The 20,956-nt window shown below is 34.4% G+C and overlaps 1 protein-coding gene across 2 annotated transcripts; it reads left to right on the plus strand.

Annotated features, from left to right (window-relative positions):
• The first annotated feature begins 2,023 nt into the window (after window positions 1-2,023).
• On the plus strand, window positions 2,024-20,382 carry LOC123547109 (neurogenic locus notch homolog protein 1-like). Of its 2 annotated transcripts, XM_053551389.1 has the most exons (16): window positions 2,024-2,093; window positions 3,644-3,716; window positions 6,001-7,218; window positions 8,277-8,564; window positions 9,764-9,901; window positions 11,295-11,490; window positions 11,808-11,922; window positions 12,391-12,604; window positions 13,325-13,465; window positions 13,936-14,018; window positions 14,531-14,602; window positions 16,313-16,412; window positions 17,019-17,119; window positions 18,484-18,555; window positions 19,928-20,078; window positions 20,275-20,382. In XM_053551389.1, the coding sequence occupies exons 1-16, from the start codon at window positions 2,079-2,081 to the stop codon at window positions 20,277-20,279; spliced, it is 2,982 nt and encodes a 993-aa protein (XP_053407364.1). In that variant the 5' UTR covers window positions 2,024-2,078; the 3' UTR covers window positions 20,280-20,382. The 2 variants fall into 2 exon arrangements, with proteins under 2 accessions (XP_053407364.1, XP_045189859.2); XM_045333924.2 differs by lacking the exons at window positions 17,019-17,119; window positions 18,484-18,555; window positions 19,928-20,078; window positions 20,275-20,382 and having other exon boundaries at window positions 16,281-16,407.
• The last annotated feature ends 574 nt before the right edge of the window (window positions 20,383-20,956 follow it).

The following is a 20,956-nucleotide window of genomic DNA, read 5'->3' on the forward strand; positions in this document are numbered from 1 at the left end:
TTGTGTTGTGATTCAGCCATGGGCTATTCAACAAAAGTAATCGTAATCATAAAAAAAGTAAATTAGTATTTCTAAGTAATCAATAACCATAACCTAACCGATTACAGGCAAAAATAAGCTATAATCATGATTATTTTGAGTTTACTTTAGAAATATTTTTGTTTGTTTTCAGTTTTGTACCAGCTAGATATCTAGATATTAGATAAATAATTTTACTAAAACATCAACGATTATTATTTTATTAATCATTTATTATGATAGAAGTTTCAATACTATTGGACAGTATTGACTGTAGAATGAACTGCCGTTAGAACTATGCAAAAGTAAATCACTTGATACATTCAAAACATCTCAAGACACTGTATTTCAGAGACTTCATGGTGTTTTTTTTGATAATTGCTTTATATGCGATAACAGCAGGGGATAGTTTTAATTTTTTGTAAAAAATCTTACATTTCAACATTTATATTTTCACGGTTTGTTAAATTAAATGTACTTGCTGGTACAGGCTCTATGGGTAGGGTAGTGAATAGTATTTCTTTTTTAAAATTAATAAGTGATGGCACCATTAACCAGGGCGGTTGAACCTCTGTATGCAGCCCGTCTGGGCGTACCATGCAAGGCTTTAAGCACTGGTATTCGGCAGTAGGGGTTAATGACCTCAGGGGGCAGGGTGCGGTCATGACTGTTTGTTTAATTAAAGTTATTACCATTATTATATGCCCGTTTGAAAAATGGGAACGCCGCTGGTATAAATGTTCCCCACCATGAGACGGAGTGTCGTGTGCAAGAACCAGGTCCCTAGGTCTATGGTCAATGTCACACTTAAGAGTTCAAAGGTCAAATTCAATAATAGCTTTGTCCGGAGCATTTCTTCTTCGTGCATGGAGGGATTTTGATGTAACGTGGCACAATTATTCACCATTATGAGGCGGAGTGTCATGCTCAAGAGCCATGTTCCTAGGTCTAAGGTCAAGGTGACACTTAGAGGCCAAAGGATACAAGAATGACAACTTTGTCCGGGGCATTTCTTCTTCATGCATGAAGGGATTTTGATGTAACTTGGTACATTTGTACACCACTATGAGACGGAGTGTCATGCTCAAGAAACAGGTCACTATGTGTAAGGTCGTTTTTGACGGGTTAAACATTTCTATCTATCTGACAAAGGAAAATACGATAGTATCCTGAAATTCGTCACAAAAACCACTATCTACCCCTATGAGTTTACCAACAAACCCGTCAAAAAGACCACATCTTCCCACGCGAGTTAGCCAATAAATCATGTGCGGATATGTATGGCTTACGTGTCTTATAATTTTGTTAAGACCGTCTGTCAAATTTCGGATTTATTTAACCTTAAACCTGCAGGTGACAAGTGATTCTGCTTAGCGACCAGTCCATGCACGTCCGTGCAGGCTGATCATGGTCTGTACTGGTCGCTATTCAGTCAGTAAATGTTCAGTGAACATCCCCTTCGAATAATAAATGGTGTTGCCAGAATTGAATGATGGACCAGTCAATTTTAGAAATTTAGCAGGCTAAGGGTTAAATGTGAAGTGCTGAAATACTGGTATCAAAATAAAATCTAAATAAAGATATTATAATTTCACACTCAGTAAAAATACAAAATATATTTTTCACTGAAAAATATCACACATACTTTTTCACTGGATCAAACTAGCGAAAGAGCAACATTAGGGGTAAAACATTGAACAGAAATAACCATTAAAAGCACACTCGTTTCTTTTACATGTAATATGTAAATATCTGATACTCGTCTACAAAAGATCTTATATTTTCTATGCCGCTCATGAAAATATTGCGTTTAGTGTTCTTTCGGTGAAAAGATTTTGATCGTACAATGAACCAAACAAATATCCTTAGGAAAATAATGTAAAAGTATAAGGGCATTAAATTTTTTTAAATCAGACAAGAGCATAGACAAACAATTGCATATCTACAAAGGTTAACGATAGCCTTTTCGTTCAGATAGAATGAGTTAAATGTTGTCATACTTTCTTATCTCTTGTTATTTTGACATTTGTTTTTAAAAATTTTTCTGTTGCTAGTTTAGAATGGCACGTAGTAAGGTAAGTTTTTCTTTCAGTCTTGAATGAATTTTGCAGTCAATGTGTATTACTGTATTTATTATTCATAGATTTCATGCTTTTGCCAACATTATTGTTCTCCAAACACTTTTATATACCTATGCACCATAAATTTGCATTATTTTTGACAAAATATAAGGCAAACTGTCTTTAATAATCTTTCCAAAAGTAGCTCACTTTTTCATGAAATTTAGACATTGTAGAGAAAGAACACCTACAAAGTACTTATTAACATTTTTGATGTGCGTTATTTCACCATTAATGAGACATTTGCTTTGTTTTTTGACTTTTAGCACCGCTTCTCAAATGGTATTCAGTTATGTAACGGCGTGCAGTTAACCTTACTAGTGTTCCTTGACTCTGTACCAGTAATAACATGTTCTCCGCATGTACCTGTCAACTTCCCCACATGAAACAAAACTGGAATACAAATGATTTCATGATTTCAGACTCAATGTTTTTTTATCAATTTACAATCGCCACAAAACCAACTGATACCCTTACGAGCAAACTCGAGACCCTGCGATCAATAGATCTGTACACTCCCTAGTGAGCTAAGCGCACGGGCAATGTGATAACTAGACAGCCTAAGTATGAACTTGAGGATCGATATATTTGTTAAGGTGACATGAATTAAGACGTTTTGTGTTCAGCCTTTTAAAGCAGGCTAATGCGCTTTTCCGAACATGTCTAACGGAGTATGGTTAAAGCACCATGATACGCGATTCTTAGTCCGATGGGATTGATCTTTTTTATACTTAGTTGGTTGTCTGTTTTGTCGGACCCTTTTACATGTTTTAGGTCTGAACTTGTTGCTCTGATTCCTACAAAGGCATTGAGCATATGCGTATATGGTTAGTTACATTTGATTTGTATCATTTTTACACTTAAGCAATTTTATGCTTACAAAACAGACATATCGTTATCTTGTTCTTAGTCCGATAGGACTGATTTATTTTGATACTTTCTTGTGGTTTCTTTCTTTGGGTCCTTTTAGATGAGAACTTCTATACTTCTTTGTCGTCATATCTTTTGTAAATGCCATTTTTTCCAGACATCTTTTAAAGAGTAATTTGCAGGAAGGTTGCATTCCTGAAACATAGTAACTTCCAAAATTCTTCGTCCTTCATCAAAATGTTTAACCGCCGATCGATATTATGTAGACCCGTATGTATATCATGTATGTTCAAAATAGAATTAGATAAAGTACTGCACATTTAAAACGTTTCATACACAACGTCCGTGTTAAATACCTGTATTTCATGTTAATATAAGATATTGTATATGCTTATGTTATTTTTTAATGTTTTAGTTGCATGCAGCGAACATTGTTTTCTATTCATTATCATTCTTTGATATCGCATATTCGGAATCGTTTCATTCAGTATCCATCTCAACATTTACACCAGTCTGTATAGTTACTATAACGTGGATTGTACTATGTATTATTTCATATTGTGTTTGTATATCACAAACAGAAAATATGAAGACTGTGTTTGACAACATTAACATGTTTCTTTGTTGCATTTCAGTTCCATATCGCTCTACTGTTTTCTATTATCCTGACATTCATCGGCAATGCAAGATCTACGGGAAGTTCAAAAGGTACTATATATTGCTATGTAGTAGTCTTGCTTATTATTGTTATCATGTATGTCCGTTTTTGTCTGCTGTATCTGCACTTTTTCACCACCGGTCCCATGTGTCATCCTTATCCCCTCAAAGAACTTTAATCAGTTTGAAACCTTTTTGTGCTTGAATTTTGCTGCGTAGGTTCGTCTATTTGTTTGATATTCGTGTTCGCGTCATTACTGTGTCATTCATAAACTATTTTAAGTAATTTGCTTAATTGAAATATCCCGTCACAAAAAGATGTGTCACGCTTTATACTCTGGTTTGACCTTGTTTGTGTTCAGTTTTGAGATCGAGCTTTGACGTATTATCTAAGTTAAAGACATGGCACCCCAGACACGCATCGATGTGAAAAATAATCGGTATTTCCTGTTCCATATCGTTTGAATGAAAAGTGCTTCTCTTGGCGAATTGTCTTTGGAGAAGAGTACTGGCGAACTTTCTGGTCGTTTTGGATCATATGTATTTGATACAATGTTATCATTACTTAAGCCGGTGCTTCGTGCGTGAAGAGTATTGTTAATTTCATTACCTCCCATAAACAGGCTCAAACTGAATATTGTATCGCTAGCTTGCGGTCTAGGCCTCAAAAGGATATTCTTAAACATTTCATTAACAATCACAATTTAAGTGCTGCATACTTGGACTCCGTATTATTTTGAGCGTGTCGCTCTATAGCTTTTCATGTATTTAGATATTTTAAAATAAGGGTACCCTCAATGATTTTACTTTTCTGTTCTGTCATTGTGACGAGAGCATGAGAATAAATCTATGAAAAAATCCTGCTGAATATCATTTTGTCGTTTTGGCTGTGTCAAAAAGAAAGACACATCAGACATTTCGTTCTTTTCGCTCCGCAACAACAACATAACGGCTGGATTAAAATTGTGTTTAAGCGTTCTGTCGTTCTGTTGTTTTGTAATGCGACAGAACGACACAGCGATAAATAAGAAAACACCTTTGGCGGGTGCGAAAGTAACACAGTTTGGTATTGCTTTATTGTTCCGTTCCATTGTGTTCTCTGCAAAGACATGATGGGAAGGAGACAGTTAAAGAGCGCCGTATCGATGTGTGCATAAGGGGCGTTCTTTTGAATTTCATTTCTCTTTCTGACGTTTAAAAAGAACGTGAAAACTGAATCAAAACAAAAATACAGCAAATTATGGTTTAATGGTGGCGGCGTAGTGGCGACGAGGGCAAAAGAAGGAAAAATGCACTAAGAAAATAAAACAAAGGAAAATATCGTTCTGTCTTTTTGAGGGGGAGACAGTACGATAGAGTTAAACTGGCAAAAGTCAGTCATCGTAATAAGATAGGTGTTTCTTGCGCGCCAAACTTTGGCTTCTAAGAATAGTAGATAAAGGTTTAACTAAGATTTTAATGGCACTTTTAAATTGACTTGATAAAACGCCCACCTTTTTACAAAGTATCAATGTAAATTGAAGACACAGTAAAGCTTGTTGAACTTCCTGGTCTTAGATTTTAAATTTGCTAACAATCAATCCAATGACAAAATTATAAGGACACGTTTATTTATCTTCTAATGTCCATGTTTGGCATTACCTTGGCCTTTTCAGGTTATTTCATATTCATATTGCTATGGGGCATGTGTTCCATATTTCATTACTATTCATAAACAATCAAATCGAGTCCGCTGTTATGTTGCTTGGTTGTGTTCTTTACTTCCAAAGAATCTTTTCATAAATTTTATTGATATTTAAGCTGACAGCGCATTAACTATGATTGTGCTTATGCATTCAAAATATGGCAATTAACTTTCAGAGCCCTTAAAGTAACATCCAACACTTTTATTTAAGATGTAACACTCTCTTTTATTTCGTAAAGGTGAAATCATATTTCTTAAATAAAACTAGTATTTCGTAATGCGAAATAATCTGTACTTCTGATTTCAGATATAATACTCTTTTTTCATTTTTTCTTTTGTATTTAAGATTTAAGAAAATAATGCTTTTTTTGGAAATAATTGTTTAAATTTTTCGAATATATGAAATTCGTTTTCAGAAAATAAAACAGGAATGTAACATTTCAAAATAATAGTGTGGATTGTCACTTTCGCGGCTTCGTAGATACTCAATTATGAAAATGAGAAAATAAAAAATGTATGCCCCTTTCTATTTAACAGTATTACATTATCAGTAAAATAAAGTGTGTGATATGTGTGTTTTGCGATGATTACCCGTTTGACTTAGTATGAATTAGTTTAATGTTAAATAGTTTCTATTTATTTCTCCGACAGGGACCTTTGGCAGAAATTTCTTTTTTGGAATACTCAAACCATATAGAATAGACACCACTGAAAAAGTCACGTTGATGCTTACATCCGCTAACAAGACGGGACATGTGAATATACTTGTACCATATTTACGGATTAATGCCACTATGAGCTTCACCGGGCATTTCAAATATAGCATATCGAATTCGATCATACAATCGTCAAGTAACACTGTAGAAAACAGGGGTATTTATGTCACATCTGACATTGATGTGTCGCTTGTAGTTATAACTTCTCCCAATGGTAATTATTATGATGCTAGTGAATCATTTATGATTATGCCGACCTCTATGTTATCCAGTTCTTACATTATATCGTCATATACAATTGGAGTTGCCGGTTCCTGGGATAGCAATTTCCTAATTTTGGCCACCGAAAATGATACTGCACTGACGGTAACAAACAATAAAGTAGTCGGTCAATCACCTTTATCATTATCGATGAACGCTATGGACACATATCTGTACGACTCGCGAGACGATCTGAGTGATACACTTGTTCGAAGCAACAAACCTATTGCAGTCTTTTCCGGGCACGAAGCTACCGGGGCACCGCATGGCTGTAATCGCAATCATTATCAGTCTGAACAACTACTACCTACATCAATGTTTGGACGCGAATTTATTGTTCCTCCTATGCTTTCTAGATCGGGATACACAGTCAGGGTGTACGGGGCCGAGCCCAATACAATTATATACTATACACTTTCTTCGAGAAATGAAAAAAGACAACTCGGATTCCCTGGCCATTACGAAATAAATGTTAGCGGGGACAAGCCACTCCATATTTATTCCAACAACCCAGTACAAGTTATGTTATATAGTATATGCAGTCCTGATGGAACTAGTATGACAATCGTTCCTGCTACACAACAGTATCAAAGCACCTACTTTTTCACTGTATCCTCAGCATTTAGTGACGTTGATAACTACATCGCTATCATGGCAAGTAAAATAAACAATATGGATGGACTGAGGATTGGTGGGCAACGAATGCGCGGACTTGTCCAAAGTTACAATATGTCATTATCTGTTGGAAGTTACATCGTAAACATCTACAAAGTTTATGCTGGTGTTTATAAGCTGGAACACGTGAACGGACTACGTTTTGGAGCGCTACAATTTGGATTCGGTGGAAGTAATCATAAAGCTTACAGCAATGTTCTCGGGCTGGGAATTCCAGGTATGTGTAATATTGACCATACTCTATCTCAATCATCATAAGTAGTAAAAATAGTTCGTTTGAATCAGAAAGATAGAAAAGTGAGTCAATTTGTTCAGTGAAATTTAGGGAGGACAAATACATTTATCGAATATAGAATTGTAAAGTGTTTTAGAACTGTATCAAGAAACATTTTCAGTAGCAGAGGTACAGTGCAAAATATTACTCTGAGAAAGAACAAAGGCAAATTTCTTGACACACTACTGATAATTTTCTATAATAGAGTTTTAAAGATTTTACACTTACAGATAATAACCATTTTGTCTTCAGTTTGAGTTAGGCTGAAATAATTATAATCAATTTTTAGTGACTAAAAAATTCAAAATTTGCCAGAAATGTCGTATCAAGTCCGATGTAAATAACTATGAAAAATATAGTAACGTTTACAATTCCATTTGAAATAAATCCCCGATCTGTATTCAATACCAAGGCATATTTCCGAACAATAAAAATTTATTAATCGCACTCAATATTTAGAAAATAGAATTCGAATCATTCATTGAAATTTTATAAATTGTAAAAACCTTAATAACCTGATATCATCTAGTCAATCAAACATGCTTAGTATACCATTATTTATAAATCTTACATGATTATGGTGATTCATGCATTTGCAAACACTCAATGGTAATACCAGCAGATTTAGGTACATATTCAATGTGATGCACATGACTGAAAGATAAATATCCATTCAAGTAAAAACATGCACAAAAATGTACATAAACGCGTCATCGATACGAATCATGAAACAAGTTTCAAATGTTTTGTTGTCTAGTTTGATTAGGAACGCGTTAAGTACCATGTCAAAGTCCTTTCGGAACAATCCCTAAAAGAGTTTAGATTTAGAAGGATCGAAAAGCAGGACAATAATTTATTATCTAGTAAAATTCAAATTCACCTACAGGAGTCTTTCCTTGAATGTACCATTGATTTTAGTCATGCATAATTTATTATCAGTTGATTTTCATGATACAAATTCATAAAAAGCAAACCGCATTATGCTTGTTTCAAAACGTTAGCGGCGGCGGAAATCAACGAATGTCTTAGCTCTCCGTGTCAGAATGGTGGAAGTTGTATCGATGGCGTTGGTAACTACACCTGTCAGTGTCCTCAGACTAACCCTAGTATCAAAACTGGTCAAGAAATCCAGACCTTCCTGACGGGCTACAGTGGAATAAATTGTGAGAATGACATTAATGAATGCGATATTCAACCATCGGTTTGTCTAAATGGAGGCGTGTGTGTAAACTTGAATGGGACATACAGTTGCAAATGTGGAAACGATAGAGACGGAAACTACTTTTCAGGTTTTATCTGCACTGATTTTGATTTTGTAAAATTTCGCTTAGTTTATTTCAAATGCATAGCTGCCAGAAAATGGTTTAAGAAAATTAATAGATGAATGTTTTCGAAAGGGAAATGTTCGAAAAATCATAGCTGATTCAGTGTAAAGGGGCCTGAAGATCAAACTCTAATTGCTACTGAATACTGACACGGATGTCATTACTTCTGGCACACAAGCTCGTGAAAATTCTGGCTTGCGTGTGATATTTGTCTTCTGGCCTCTTTCGTCGGGCCCTTAAGGGTGTTTCTCTTGTTGCTCTGTCTTCTGAAAAGGCATCGAGTACATACGTTTTTGGTTCTTAAGGTTTGTTTCTTATATATTTATACACGAGCATTTTTGTGTTTTACATGCCATGCCTTTTTGTTTCCATTACGTGTGTAAGAGATTCACCTGGAGGGGATTACTTTTATTTACACTGTTCCATGTCTTTGGAACATGGTGGGGGTAAGAGTGAGGTTAGGTGCATCATAAACCGGTTTAAGCTCCCCAATGGTGTTTTTGCCACTGACCGTTCCAAGGTGGTGCCCCACTGTGTTCCTTTGTTTGTTCGTTTTGTCCTTATGTGTTGGCTTTGTGTGCGTGTGTGTTGTTCGTTTTGTCCTTATGTGTTGGCTTTGAGTGTGTGTGTGTGTGTGTGTGTGTGTGTGGTGCACGCGTCTGCGTGCTGGGGGTTTCGTTTTGAGGAGGCTACGTTTTTGGTGCGTGGCATTCCCTGTTTGATATTTTTCTTTGTTTTTTTGAAATTATGAAATATTTACTAAATGCAGGATTAGAAAACTGTTCATGTACATATGTATAAATCATTAACCACACAATTTAATATTAAAACGTGCCAACAGAAATAGAAGCAGCAAATCACATGTCGCTAATGACTGCAGTAACATGTGACTTCATGATATGTATAACAGCTATTCGGATTTTCCTCTATCAATTAATGAAAGATATCCGTTAACACCACTGAAGAAAAGTTGTCATATGTTCTACTTGTACCATAGACAGTCACTTTGAAACAACTTTGAAGCGAATGCACGAGATGCATTTTATTCCATAATAGCACCTATCATTGATAGGTCAACTTCAGTGCAGACTAATAACTGTTTTTTCCATTTCTGAACGCATCAGATTAAGAAACAAATTGACACTTAACAATTATATTCTTAGGTTTCAATTGTGAAATGGCAACAACTTACTGTGTTGTACACCAAGACGTGGTAAATGATCAGCCTGCATGTAAAAACAACGGAACATGTCGGGCTCTCGTCGGCGATTATCGCTGCGATTGTGCACCAGGTTTTTCAGGTTTGGTCAATGTCAAACTGACTAAAGTACTTGCTCTTCTAAACGAAGATCTGAGAATGACCCATTCACATTCGTCTTCTGTATATTTTGGATATCCAATATTGCTATTGTTATTTTCCCAAATCTATTTTTATTTGAACCAATCAGACGACTTGTTTCAACAAGCATTTGGCTGAACCATCAAAATAGCTTCGAATGTCAAAGACTAAGAAAAATGTGCAGTCAGTCCGGGCCTCGAACCCGGGACACATCGCTTACAGGGCAATTGCCCTACCAACTGAACTAACCGGCTATCTGACACTTTACGTGACCAAGTGCATACCATGACATATGATTTTTCTCAAAACACGAGGGCGTAGTCGCGATGTGGACTTCATAGGAATTGTAAATATGAAAAACCCAGGCTAAATATAGATTTTTAAGCTGCTTACAAAATGTTGTAAGTAAGCCTTCTAATTGGCTAGCGGAAGGGTAGTCAGAACGAGACTATCAATGGCTCGTCTTCAGATCCTAAGCGTAGCGTAATAGGAGATGTACTTTAGTCAGATTGGGTCAATGTTGTTTTCTTATATTTGGCAATTATACCTATATCTTCAATAGGACCAGACCATGCGTTATAAAGTTTATAGTCATTTTTACTGTTACGGTTATTGTTGTTATTGTTAAGTTCTTTACTAAAATGGTACATGTAAAGTTACGAACACTTTTTATGGATGGTATATGGAATAAAGTGTTCGGTGCAAACAAATTTAAAATCTCAAGATTTCTCAGGCAGTTGTAAATATTTGTAATACTTGGAGTCCTGTATCTTTGTATTTAATAGTAGAATGTCATTATGCCATTTGTAACGATCTCTTTAATGGATTTTACCATTCAAACATCTATGAAAATAATGCTATTACCTTCATTTTGTTTTGCCTACTCTGAATTCAGGGCTGGTAAAAAACTGACAATAACAAAAATCCCAATATACTTTAGTTAACAAATGTATGGTAATGTAGGTAATATTGAAATATATATAATTATCAAAAGTGCTTTTCGTGGCCAAATGATAATAATCACTGACTTGAGATGACTTGTCCTTCACTGATGCTGTTTTGAGTGATTTTAAAGGTTAAAAACGTAAGCTACAGTAACTAGATAATTTATTAGTGCAAAACTATTGATGAGGTCACTACGGGTCATATTTCCAACACAAAGACGGCCTAAGGTACTGTATGCATTTTTAATTCCAAAGGCACCCTTAGAGACAAAAATAACAACAATATTAAAATGTTAAAGGAATGAAGCATTGCGTCCTATTAATTTATGATGATTATTGTGAATAATGAGATAATAGTTGTAAGCAGAGAAAATAAAAAACATGTTAATTGTGTAATATCTGTATTCATAGGAAGGCGTTGCCGGACAAATATAGATGAATGTGCGACATATCCATGTCGGTATAATAGCACCTGTGTTGATGGTATCAACGGACATACATGCGTCTGTATGCGAGGTAGAACCGGAGTAAACTGTGACATTGATATAGATGATTGCGCTTCCACTCCTTGTCTCAATGGTGGATTGTGTATTGATCACATTAACAGGTAATGCTATTCATACAACACCGGGCTATCCCGATTACATGATCGGTACACCGAAATGCGCGGGATATGTGGCATGTCCCGCAGGTGGACCGAATTGATGCGTGAGCAGCTAGCCCGACTGAAGCGAGTACAAATTGGGCGAAATCGATTTACTGGGCGAAAACGTGGTACGCAATCGAGCCCACCTAACTAAAGTAGGATATATTACAATGAATAAGTAAAATGTTATATGTTGGCATAGGCGTTGTCTTTGTTTATCAATAATTTACACAATCGTTATGACAGGCTAGAGACAAACGTTTGAATTCTTTCTTCAGATACAATTGTAATTGCACAGAAACAGGATTCACGGGTGTTACATGTGATATTAACATTGACGACTGTGAAGCTCAGCCGTGCTTAAATGGAGGCACATGTTACGACCTCGTAAAAGTATGTATATTATAAAAACTGTATAATACAGAGTTCATATTGTATTTCTTACAAGTTTACACAAGCAATTTAGTGATACAAACATGGTGCTTTTGTTACCATTACGTGTTTTAATGAAAAAAAACTAGTTTTTGACTCTGCCCTGTAATTTTTAAACAGGGTTCATGATAGGAGTGAGGTTTTGTGTCCATTCATTTGCGACTGACCGTCCGAAGGCGGAGACCACTTGTGCTCATTTTTTTTTATTATTTTACGTTGTCGATGAATTTGTGTATATATAGTTATCATGAACACATCGATTCGTGAACTATTGTAGCGTTATGGTTTAAGTGGAATGTTTCTTGCAAGGTGGTTTTTCCTTTGGGACAATTATCCGTCAAACAATGTCTTACAGTATTTGTGTCCTTTTTTGTCATTCAGTTTACACTTTTTACATGTTTGTTACGTTATGTATGTTTCATATTGTAGGATTTCAAATGCATATGCTATCCTGGTTATAATGGAAAGTGGTGCGAAATCGACATTAATGAATGCGCCTCAAATCCGTGCCAGTACAGTAGTACGTGTTTAGAAAAGTCAAACCGGACCCTGTATGACATAAACTCTAGAGTGTTTGAGAATTTGGCATTCTCTTATGCCAATGCGTCAGGGTACCTGTGCGAATGTGTACCTGGGACTGCAGGTAAGTTTTGTATTATTTACAAAAATGCCAAATCAGCACGAATATAAATGTGTAATGTTTTTCATATTTTTATTAGGTGTCATGCACAGACTCAGTCAAACTGACTCCCTTATTACTTTCTGTGCTTCGTTTATGCTTCGAAAAGGTTTTAGTTCTCATAGATTTGATTAACTTTCACAACAGCAGTCTATGTGTGGTATGGCGGCCATAAGATGAATCCGTACTTAAACTCAGTTTTGTTACTATTCGTGGTCATTTGTGATCACGGAGTTCATTCAATGTCAATATATAGTTTGAGGTACGCCTGTGCTAGCCGGCGTGAGATATGTTTCACATTTCATCATCTGTCATGAAAGGACCCAATCAAACCGTGTTTCTTTTTATTACGTGCATATGCATTATGTGTATCCCAAAGCGTTTCCTGAAGAGGTTGATGAATACAGGAATTATTTCTGGTCTGCTATTATATTTTTTACTGAAGAAAATTTGACGATAGTGTAGCAATATGCATTTAATCAGGAATTCAGTTCAAAATGGAAATTTAGGGGTAAGACATAGCAGTCTAATTTCATGAAAGGTATTTCAGTTGCATCAAATTCGGCAAGATGCTTTTCGAAACAAATCTCTTAATGATGGCGAGTTCAAATAATGCTTCATACACACTTTTGAGGTCCTCTGACTAGTGCGTGAGATCAGGGTCTTAGTAGTTTCTTCTTTCAGGTGGTAATTGCGAAATCAACATTGATGACTGTCGACATGATAACTGTCACAACGGGACATGTTTTGATCTTCTAAATTCTTACCGATGTGACTGCGATCCAGGCTTTCAGGGCGATTATTGTGATATGAAAAGTCAAACTTGTACGTACATTATTGTAGTTCTGACTGACCGGAGGAGTATAAAAATATAATGAACTATATTTACTCTGGCTGTAAATATTTGGCATTCCCATACATGAAAGAAATAAAATTCATTATAAAATAAATCTGACCTCATTTCTGTGACGTTAGTTTAAAGATTATTCTTATAGATTTTATAAAGTACAGCAACTGACTGATTTTTATATTTCTAAAAATACACCTTTTTTATACAGCAAATTTTAGTGATAAAGTACACATTCTTACTGTGTTCATCTATACATGTATATAGTGTGTACTGTTTAAAAACTAATAGATAGTAGTGTTAATACACATAAATTTTCTGTTCACATAAACTTTAGGAAGTAATTGTTCATGTTTTTAAATATGAAATTTGAATCTAATAAGCCATTAAACAGAGATGATATATGGTCTTTGGAGAAAAACACACATGCATTAGTATTTCATAACAGCTGATGGGCCGACCTGCCTACAGTGTAAGGATGTGTACCATACAAACATGTGCAATAGGGTCACCAAATGTGCCCCAGGACAGGTATCATGTAACCGTGTGGTGAAATTAAATCATAAGATAAAAAATACAATAAGTCTTATCAGATGAATAAATTCTTTTCCACGATGTCTTTAATAAAACTTAGATTTTCTGTATATTAATATTACAAAACTGTTTCATAACAGTAGTTTTTGCATCGAAATTCGTGTTCAAAACCATCTTAAAAGGTAGTCTTGCATACATGCGTAAACTAAGTGGATTGATTTCGCCGGATAGATTGAAGCCTTGTTGCCAGACATGACAAACCTATACCTAAATGTCTAGAAATGTTTTCTCACACGGGAAATAATACGGCATAATACTGTAAAGATTTAATATCTAATCTAGACTGTTAAATTGCAAAGCTTTCTAATGGAAAACTGTATTGAGGTTAAGGGAATTACACACAATTCTTCGTATAAATCTTTTTTTTATTGATGTTATTTTTTAGACAATGGATCAATCTGCAAATGTATGTTATTTCTTTAGACAATTGATCAATCTGAAAATTTCAGGTTTGTTTTGTTGAGAAATTTACAACTCACTACGGACAGGTGTTATATAATACAGGCTGTTCGGATACAAAAGTAAGAATTTTTGCCTTGCTTAATTATTTCTTTAGAATTCATAAGATATTAAGTTATGTTTTGTCATCTTCTAATACCTCATTGGTTACATTTGTTTATGACCGCTTATCTCTTCGTACGTTCTTTATGTGATGTCTGTCAGTGTGCATCTTTGACCCACGTTTTATTAGTATGCAATCTCCTGGAATTTGACAAGGAGGGTATATGGCTATAACATATTGGAGACGTTTGGTTATTGAAAAGATTGCCAAACCAATTTCAGAGTTGTTGTCCATGGATTACTTAGATTTCTTAACAATCAACAAGAAACAAATGAACAACTGGGTATACCCTACAGAACTCACACCAATGCGACAATTTGCACGACAGCTCAAATAAAACCAGAGTTTGGGTCATTGATACAGTCAAAATGTTCATATATCACCCTGTTAAGGTATTTGAACAATCATCTTGAACTTAACAAATAGTGAATACGGCTACTAGAACGGTAAAATTATTGCGCGACAAAACAACAGGTAACGGATCGTGTACAAGTAAAATTTTTTTTCGCCCTTTGAAGCCACATTTCTTTCACAATCAATATATAACCTACAAATTTCCGACAATAGATCACACGATTGTTCAAACAAGTAAAGAATTAAGGTCATTCAATCAGCCAATTTTTTTGAAAGGTGCCTTAGTGTTAACATATCAAGATGCCACATTTCTTAAACAATCGTAATGGAATTTATAGCCTCAATGTATTAGATAAGTTTGATAAAGTTAAATTGTTCTATAACATCAGAGTTACTGTCCTGTCTTATTTCACGTTATAAACACATTAAAGGTCAAACTAAATGAGCAGTTATCATAAAACTGTCACAAAGTCTCGACTGAAAGTGTAAGTAATATTACTAGAGAGTAATGGCCCTTGCAATAATCAAAGTTTCCGTATGTCATCATATATTATACACCATACTATCTGTAAAGTCATCATGAACCTAATAAAGTATATGACCCTAAAATTTAAAGTGGGAAAGCTTCAATTATTGTTGCTCATGCTTTATACCAAATGGCTATATTTTGCCTTGAGTACACTTCAGAAGCTATATTTACTGAATTGACAAAACGAAATTCAGAGAGAGAATATGTATAGCCACAAGGTCCCAAACAGTTTTGATAACAAACAGGTTTGATAAGTGTAATGATCAGATGTTGAAGTTTCAAACAAATCTGGTAACTGAACAAAATTTGTCTAATCACTTATAATCAACAGCAATCAGTTTTATGATTCGTTTTCAGTTACAGCCCTTAATGACAATAACTTTAGTAACTAACACATTTCCTTTTTTAAAGGACATTTGTTACATGAACATTCTTTGTGTGCAAATTTATGGTACCTTAAATTGATAGATATCCATCCATATATGAAATAAGAGGGTTGATCCAGAAGTAATGTCACTATTTCCTTTGCGTGTTTATTCATCTTTATATTATTTTAGCAGTTGTACCAAGTATTGTAAATAGATCAAAGCACTTGGAAGGGATATTTTCCTTTCCATTATACACATTTTTTATGGCTCCAGTGACATTACTTTTGGATCAACCCTCGTACATATATTGAAAACCAGTATTACTACTTTGTCCAGAGCAGTTTAGTGTCACACCTTTTGTTCTTTAAATAAGTTATCGAAATTAGTTACAGTATATGGAAAACTGCTAAAATTTAAGGAGTGTTCCGTCCGCCGTCGAGATACTGACAAAAGATCTGCAGATTGCATTGAATGTTGTTCTTCGGATCTTTGCAACTTTGCTGGATGTGGTAGTCAAGGTAAAGAAATGCAAAAGCAATATGCCTGCACTTTGTTTTAATGTTTTGAAAATATATATTGAACGTTTCTAAAAGTTGTTGTCGTGTATGTACTAAAGAAAGGACGCCCAGTTGTTACTAGACAATTACGCCGTACTTGACTGAGCAGTTTTGTTTTTGATAATGGTACTTTCGTACAGCTTCATATAGTATCATCTAGTATCCTAACTTGGAAGTCCCTGTTTATTTATAGCTTATTCTGACAGCTTTGTTTCCAAACTGATGCAATGTGACTCGACTTCAATCAAATGTCACAACTGAATTGTATTCATTAGTATAGTTTTTGTACCAACAATTTCGTTATTTTGTATACTAGTAGTTTCATCCTTTTTTCTCAACGACACCTATAAATGCATAACGAATGACAAAACCTCTGCACATATTACATGGCTTTTACTTAAAGGCGAGCATATGGTTGTTTAGAATAGTGCTTAAATCGTAATTATGTAAACGAACCTTACATTTGTTTGTTAACATAATGTTAACATCTGGCTTGTAATATGCAATTAACACATACGATTTGCACTCATTCTTATACTGTAGAGTAAGATTTCAAATCAATTTTAGGTCTGCCTCCTCGTGACCAGCGCGGCCCTTTGTGCTACGACTGTCCAAACACGTCTAGTATGGGCGAATGCAAGTCAGTTAGCTTGTGCAAGCAACATGAGGTAACTATGAAATCAGAAACGCAACGTAGAGTTTGAATAGTTTTCAAACGTTTTTGTATCAACTTTGATTATTATTAAAACGTTTGATAAGGTAAATTGCAATGAAAACAAAACTGGTTTACTATTTTGTATTGATATGAGAGAATAATTAGACTGGTACAGTCTTTTTCCATTTTTTGTTTGTTTAATTTTTAAACTTCTAGATTAACTTTTAGCCTGTGTTACATTATTGTTCTTGATAATTTGTATCAGTTATCATTTTTCCTCAATACTAGAGCTTTATGAAACGTACGTCTTTGTTTTATTTCATTTTTATTTGTTTGATTTTTACCACAATTGAAATTACGGTACTAAAATGTAGTTCAGTACTTGTTTTATGCAACCATTATGAGCTAATAATGCCAAAGTTAAAACGCAAATACAGTGTAACTTCCGAAAACCGAACAACCTCCGGACCAGCCTAAAAGTTCGGTTTTTGGAAGTTTCCGGAATTCAGAAGTTTGAAAGTTTATAGGCAAAGTGGACGTGGTGCACAAGAGTTATGTTTTCTTACAGGAGATTATTATCCTTTTTTAATTTTACAATTTCATATAAAGAAATTAATTAATTATCTAACTAATAAATTAATTAACTAATAAATAAATAAATTAATAAATAAATAAATTGATTACAAACATTAAGGATAATAAATACATAAATAACAAATATAAAAAGAAATAACATAACTTTAATAAAAGCATTTACGCAAACATTTTCCACTTACATTTTACCATCTTTGGAGTCCCAAGTTCGTCAACATTAAATTTTAATTGATGTTGATAATGCATAGGTTAATCGATATAACTAAATCATTTAAAACACCTATCTTTCTTTCGTTCAAACATTAAGAAAGTCTTTAACACGTAAGATATTTAATTCATCACGTTTTCATAAATTGAATTCCTTACTTTTGAATCAAATGATCATTGTGATTATATAGCGTGTCAAAATAAACGTGCACCGCTAATAGATAAACACAAGAAAATGTTGACAGCATTTTTAGATTGTCAGGTGACATTTTTAATCCAGCAAATATTTTGCTGTTCGGTTTTGGGAAGTCAATTTTAGTGTTTAAATGTAAACGGTGCTTCAAAAATCGTCCGGTTTTCAGAATTCGGAAGTTCCGGTTTTCAGAAGTTAAAAATATATAGGAATAAGAATGTAGTTTCAAATATTGACCTATAGAAATGTGTACCCAAACTCGGAACATTAGATAGAAAGGAATACATATTTCAATTAAGTAAAGGGGAAAACTCTGTCTTACACAGACATATATGTAAAATCCTTAGAGTATTTGATGCGACACAGTACGTATATATTTTCAGGTTTGCAGCATTGAAAAATACGACTGGGGAGGGCTTTATGATCAGTTCTTCACAGAATGTAAGAGCCGTCACGTAAGTATAAAAATCTGCACTTTGGTACGAGATATTGATACATTGTACAAAAATATTCTCAATCTATGTCAGAATATTATGTTTCTTAAAGCAATCTAATGAAGCGTATTTTTCAGTAATGTCGGAATTATTTCAAATTACACTAGCCTAGTGTTTATTTTGTTTTTTTAATTGATATACCTTTCTCCTTAAATGATACTCTGGACACTGTTGTAACGTACATGTCACTAAGTGGTGTGTTTTCACTGATTGCTGTGGTGCACATGAATTGTTCCTTTTTGACAGTGTGGTTACATGCACTCTGTATACATGTATACATTTGTACACACACTGCTTGAGAATTAAATTATATCCTTTTATGCAGCTTCTTGGATTAATGACTTAGTTTAAACTCCCCAATGCTTTTTTTGCCACTGACCGTTTAAGGCTGAGCACCAATTTATTCATTTATTTGTTTGTTTTGTTCATTGTCTATATGCTTAACTATGCCTATGTAAGATCTTTTAATGTACATATTCAAACAGACACTGCTATAGATGCTCAGTGTCATGGCCTGCATTCTTTGAATATGGTCTTTGCCCTTGCTTTTGCAGCCGGTAGAGCCTGTCTCGCCCTTCGTAATCTCATTGGTGTATTTGGCCTCAGCTTTACTTGCGTGGCAACAAATGTTACGATTCATCATTTGGTCATAGGTCCCATTCGGATTGGGCAGGACACTACAAAGTGAAAACAATATCCAAGATACAATATGTTTTATTTACTATAAAAGTGAAATATTTCAACAACGTATAGTGTAACCACTATGGTATTGCGAAGGCGGATATAATGAATAATTATGAAAAAAGTACATGTATAAGATAAAGAAACAATGATTCCTTTTAATATAGTCACTACTGTTCAACTATGAAAATACATTTCATTGCGCATATAGACCAAAATGAATGAGTGAAATATCAAATTAACCTAAAAACAATATCCACGCTACGATATGTATTTATTTACTATAATAACAGTCTGATTAATCGACGTTTGTCGTATACTTATTATAAAATCACTTGTTAGTATACAAATTAGCGTAAGATAATTTGCCATACGACACTTTTAAGCTTACAATTACAGTAAAGATTTATCGAGAATCTAGGTATATTAAGAGACCACTTGCATTAAGTTACCAGTTTTTCATTTCCTTTTTGACTTGTTTAAGAATAAGTAATGTTGTAATAAGAGAACATTTATGCTAAGAAACCACTTTTTCCCCTTTCCTTAGATGGTTTCTTCATACAAGTTGTACTGTATCTAATGTCAACGTTCCAGTGCATTGCGTTAATCCGGATAACTATATACTGTATCATTTCGTTTTAATGTATTTCAGTGTACGTCACTTAGCCGGTCGAGCCGTATGACAAGTCATCACAATATAATGTCAAGGTCAACTCCAGTTTGTCAACATTGTTGTGACGGTGACATTTGCAATTCACATTGCAATGATACAAGCCTAACCGGACCTGGAGTAGCAATAGTTGGTTAGTTTTTAAACAGCAGCTCCTATGTTCGAACTTTACATTTTCAAAAAGACTTCAATGTACATTTGTAAAAATAATACATGATAATTTTTACCTACAATGGAAACGTTAACAAAAATCTCTTTTTGAAGTTCCAGATGGAAATATAACAACACAAATAATTTGGTAACTGCTTTTATTAAATTATAAATTTTAGGTTGACCAAATCTACACTGTGACGGCTACGATATTCAAATTTTATTTGACGTATGTATGTAACGTATTGTGTTTATGGTTCTATGAATAAAGTCTGTTTGCAGTCAAATTGTGTTTTTGCTGTTGGTGTATGATATTATGGTGTTGGAAGTACAATAAAACGTTCCTCTAGAGTAATATCAAAAATTAAGAAACACAATGTAAAACAATCCATTTGGCACTAGCTTTGAAGAGTTTCTTCTGATTTGTGAATTCATGCATACTGTTCCTAAAACGAAATATATTTGCGACTGGATAAATTTGCTTATTTATAAAATGTTTTATTATGAAATTATTTGTTCAATTGTGGTCCTTGGATCATTTTGAATGAAACATGTTCGCTATAGCGAATAGAAGACCTATTTTAATAAGTTATATTGTCCGTCGTAAGGTCACACTGATACCTAAAAATTGTAGATGAACTTTGTTTTATGTGCAGTAAATTCAACAATGGCCTGCCAATATCTGACGAAATTGTGACCTCTGCTGGTATTTTGTGTTAATGCTCTGATGTTAGTATAAAAGTGATTCTGAAAATCTAGCATGGAATTTAAAGTGGGCTGTCGCCTTCTAGGATTTATCATTTGGGTATAATGACGGTCTCAAAACGCAGCTAGTAAATCCAATTAAACAATTAAACCACA

This window comes from Mercenaria mercenaria, chromosome 9 (assembly GCF_021730395.1).
Source record: "Mercenaria mercenaria strain notata chromosome 9, MADL_Memer_1, whole genome shotgun sequence".
In the NCBI taxonomy this organism is placed as follows: Eukaryota; Metazoa; Mollusca; class Bivalvia; order Venerida; family Veneridae; genus Mercenaria; species Mercenaria mercenaria.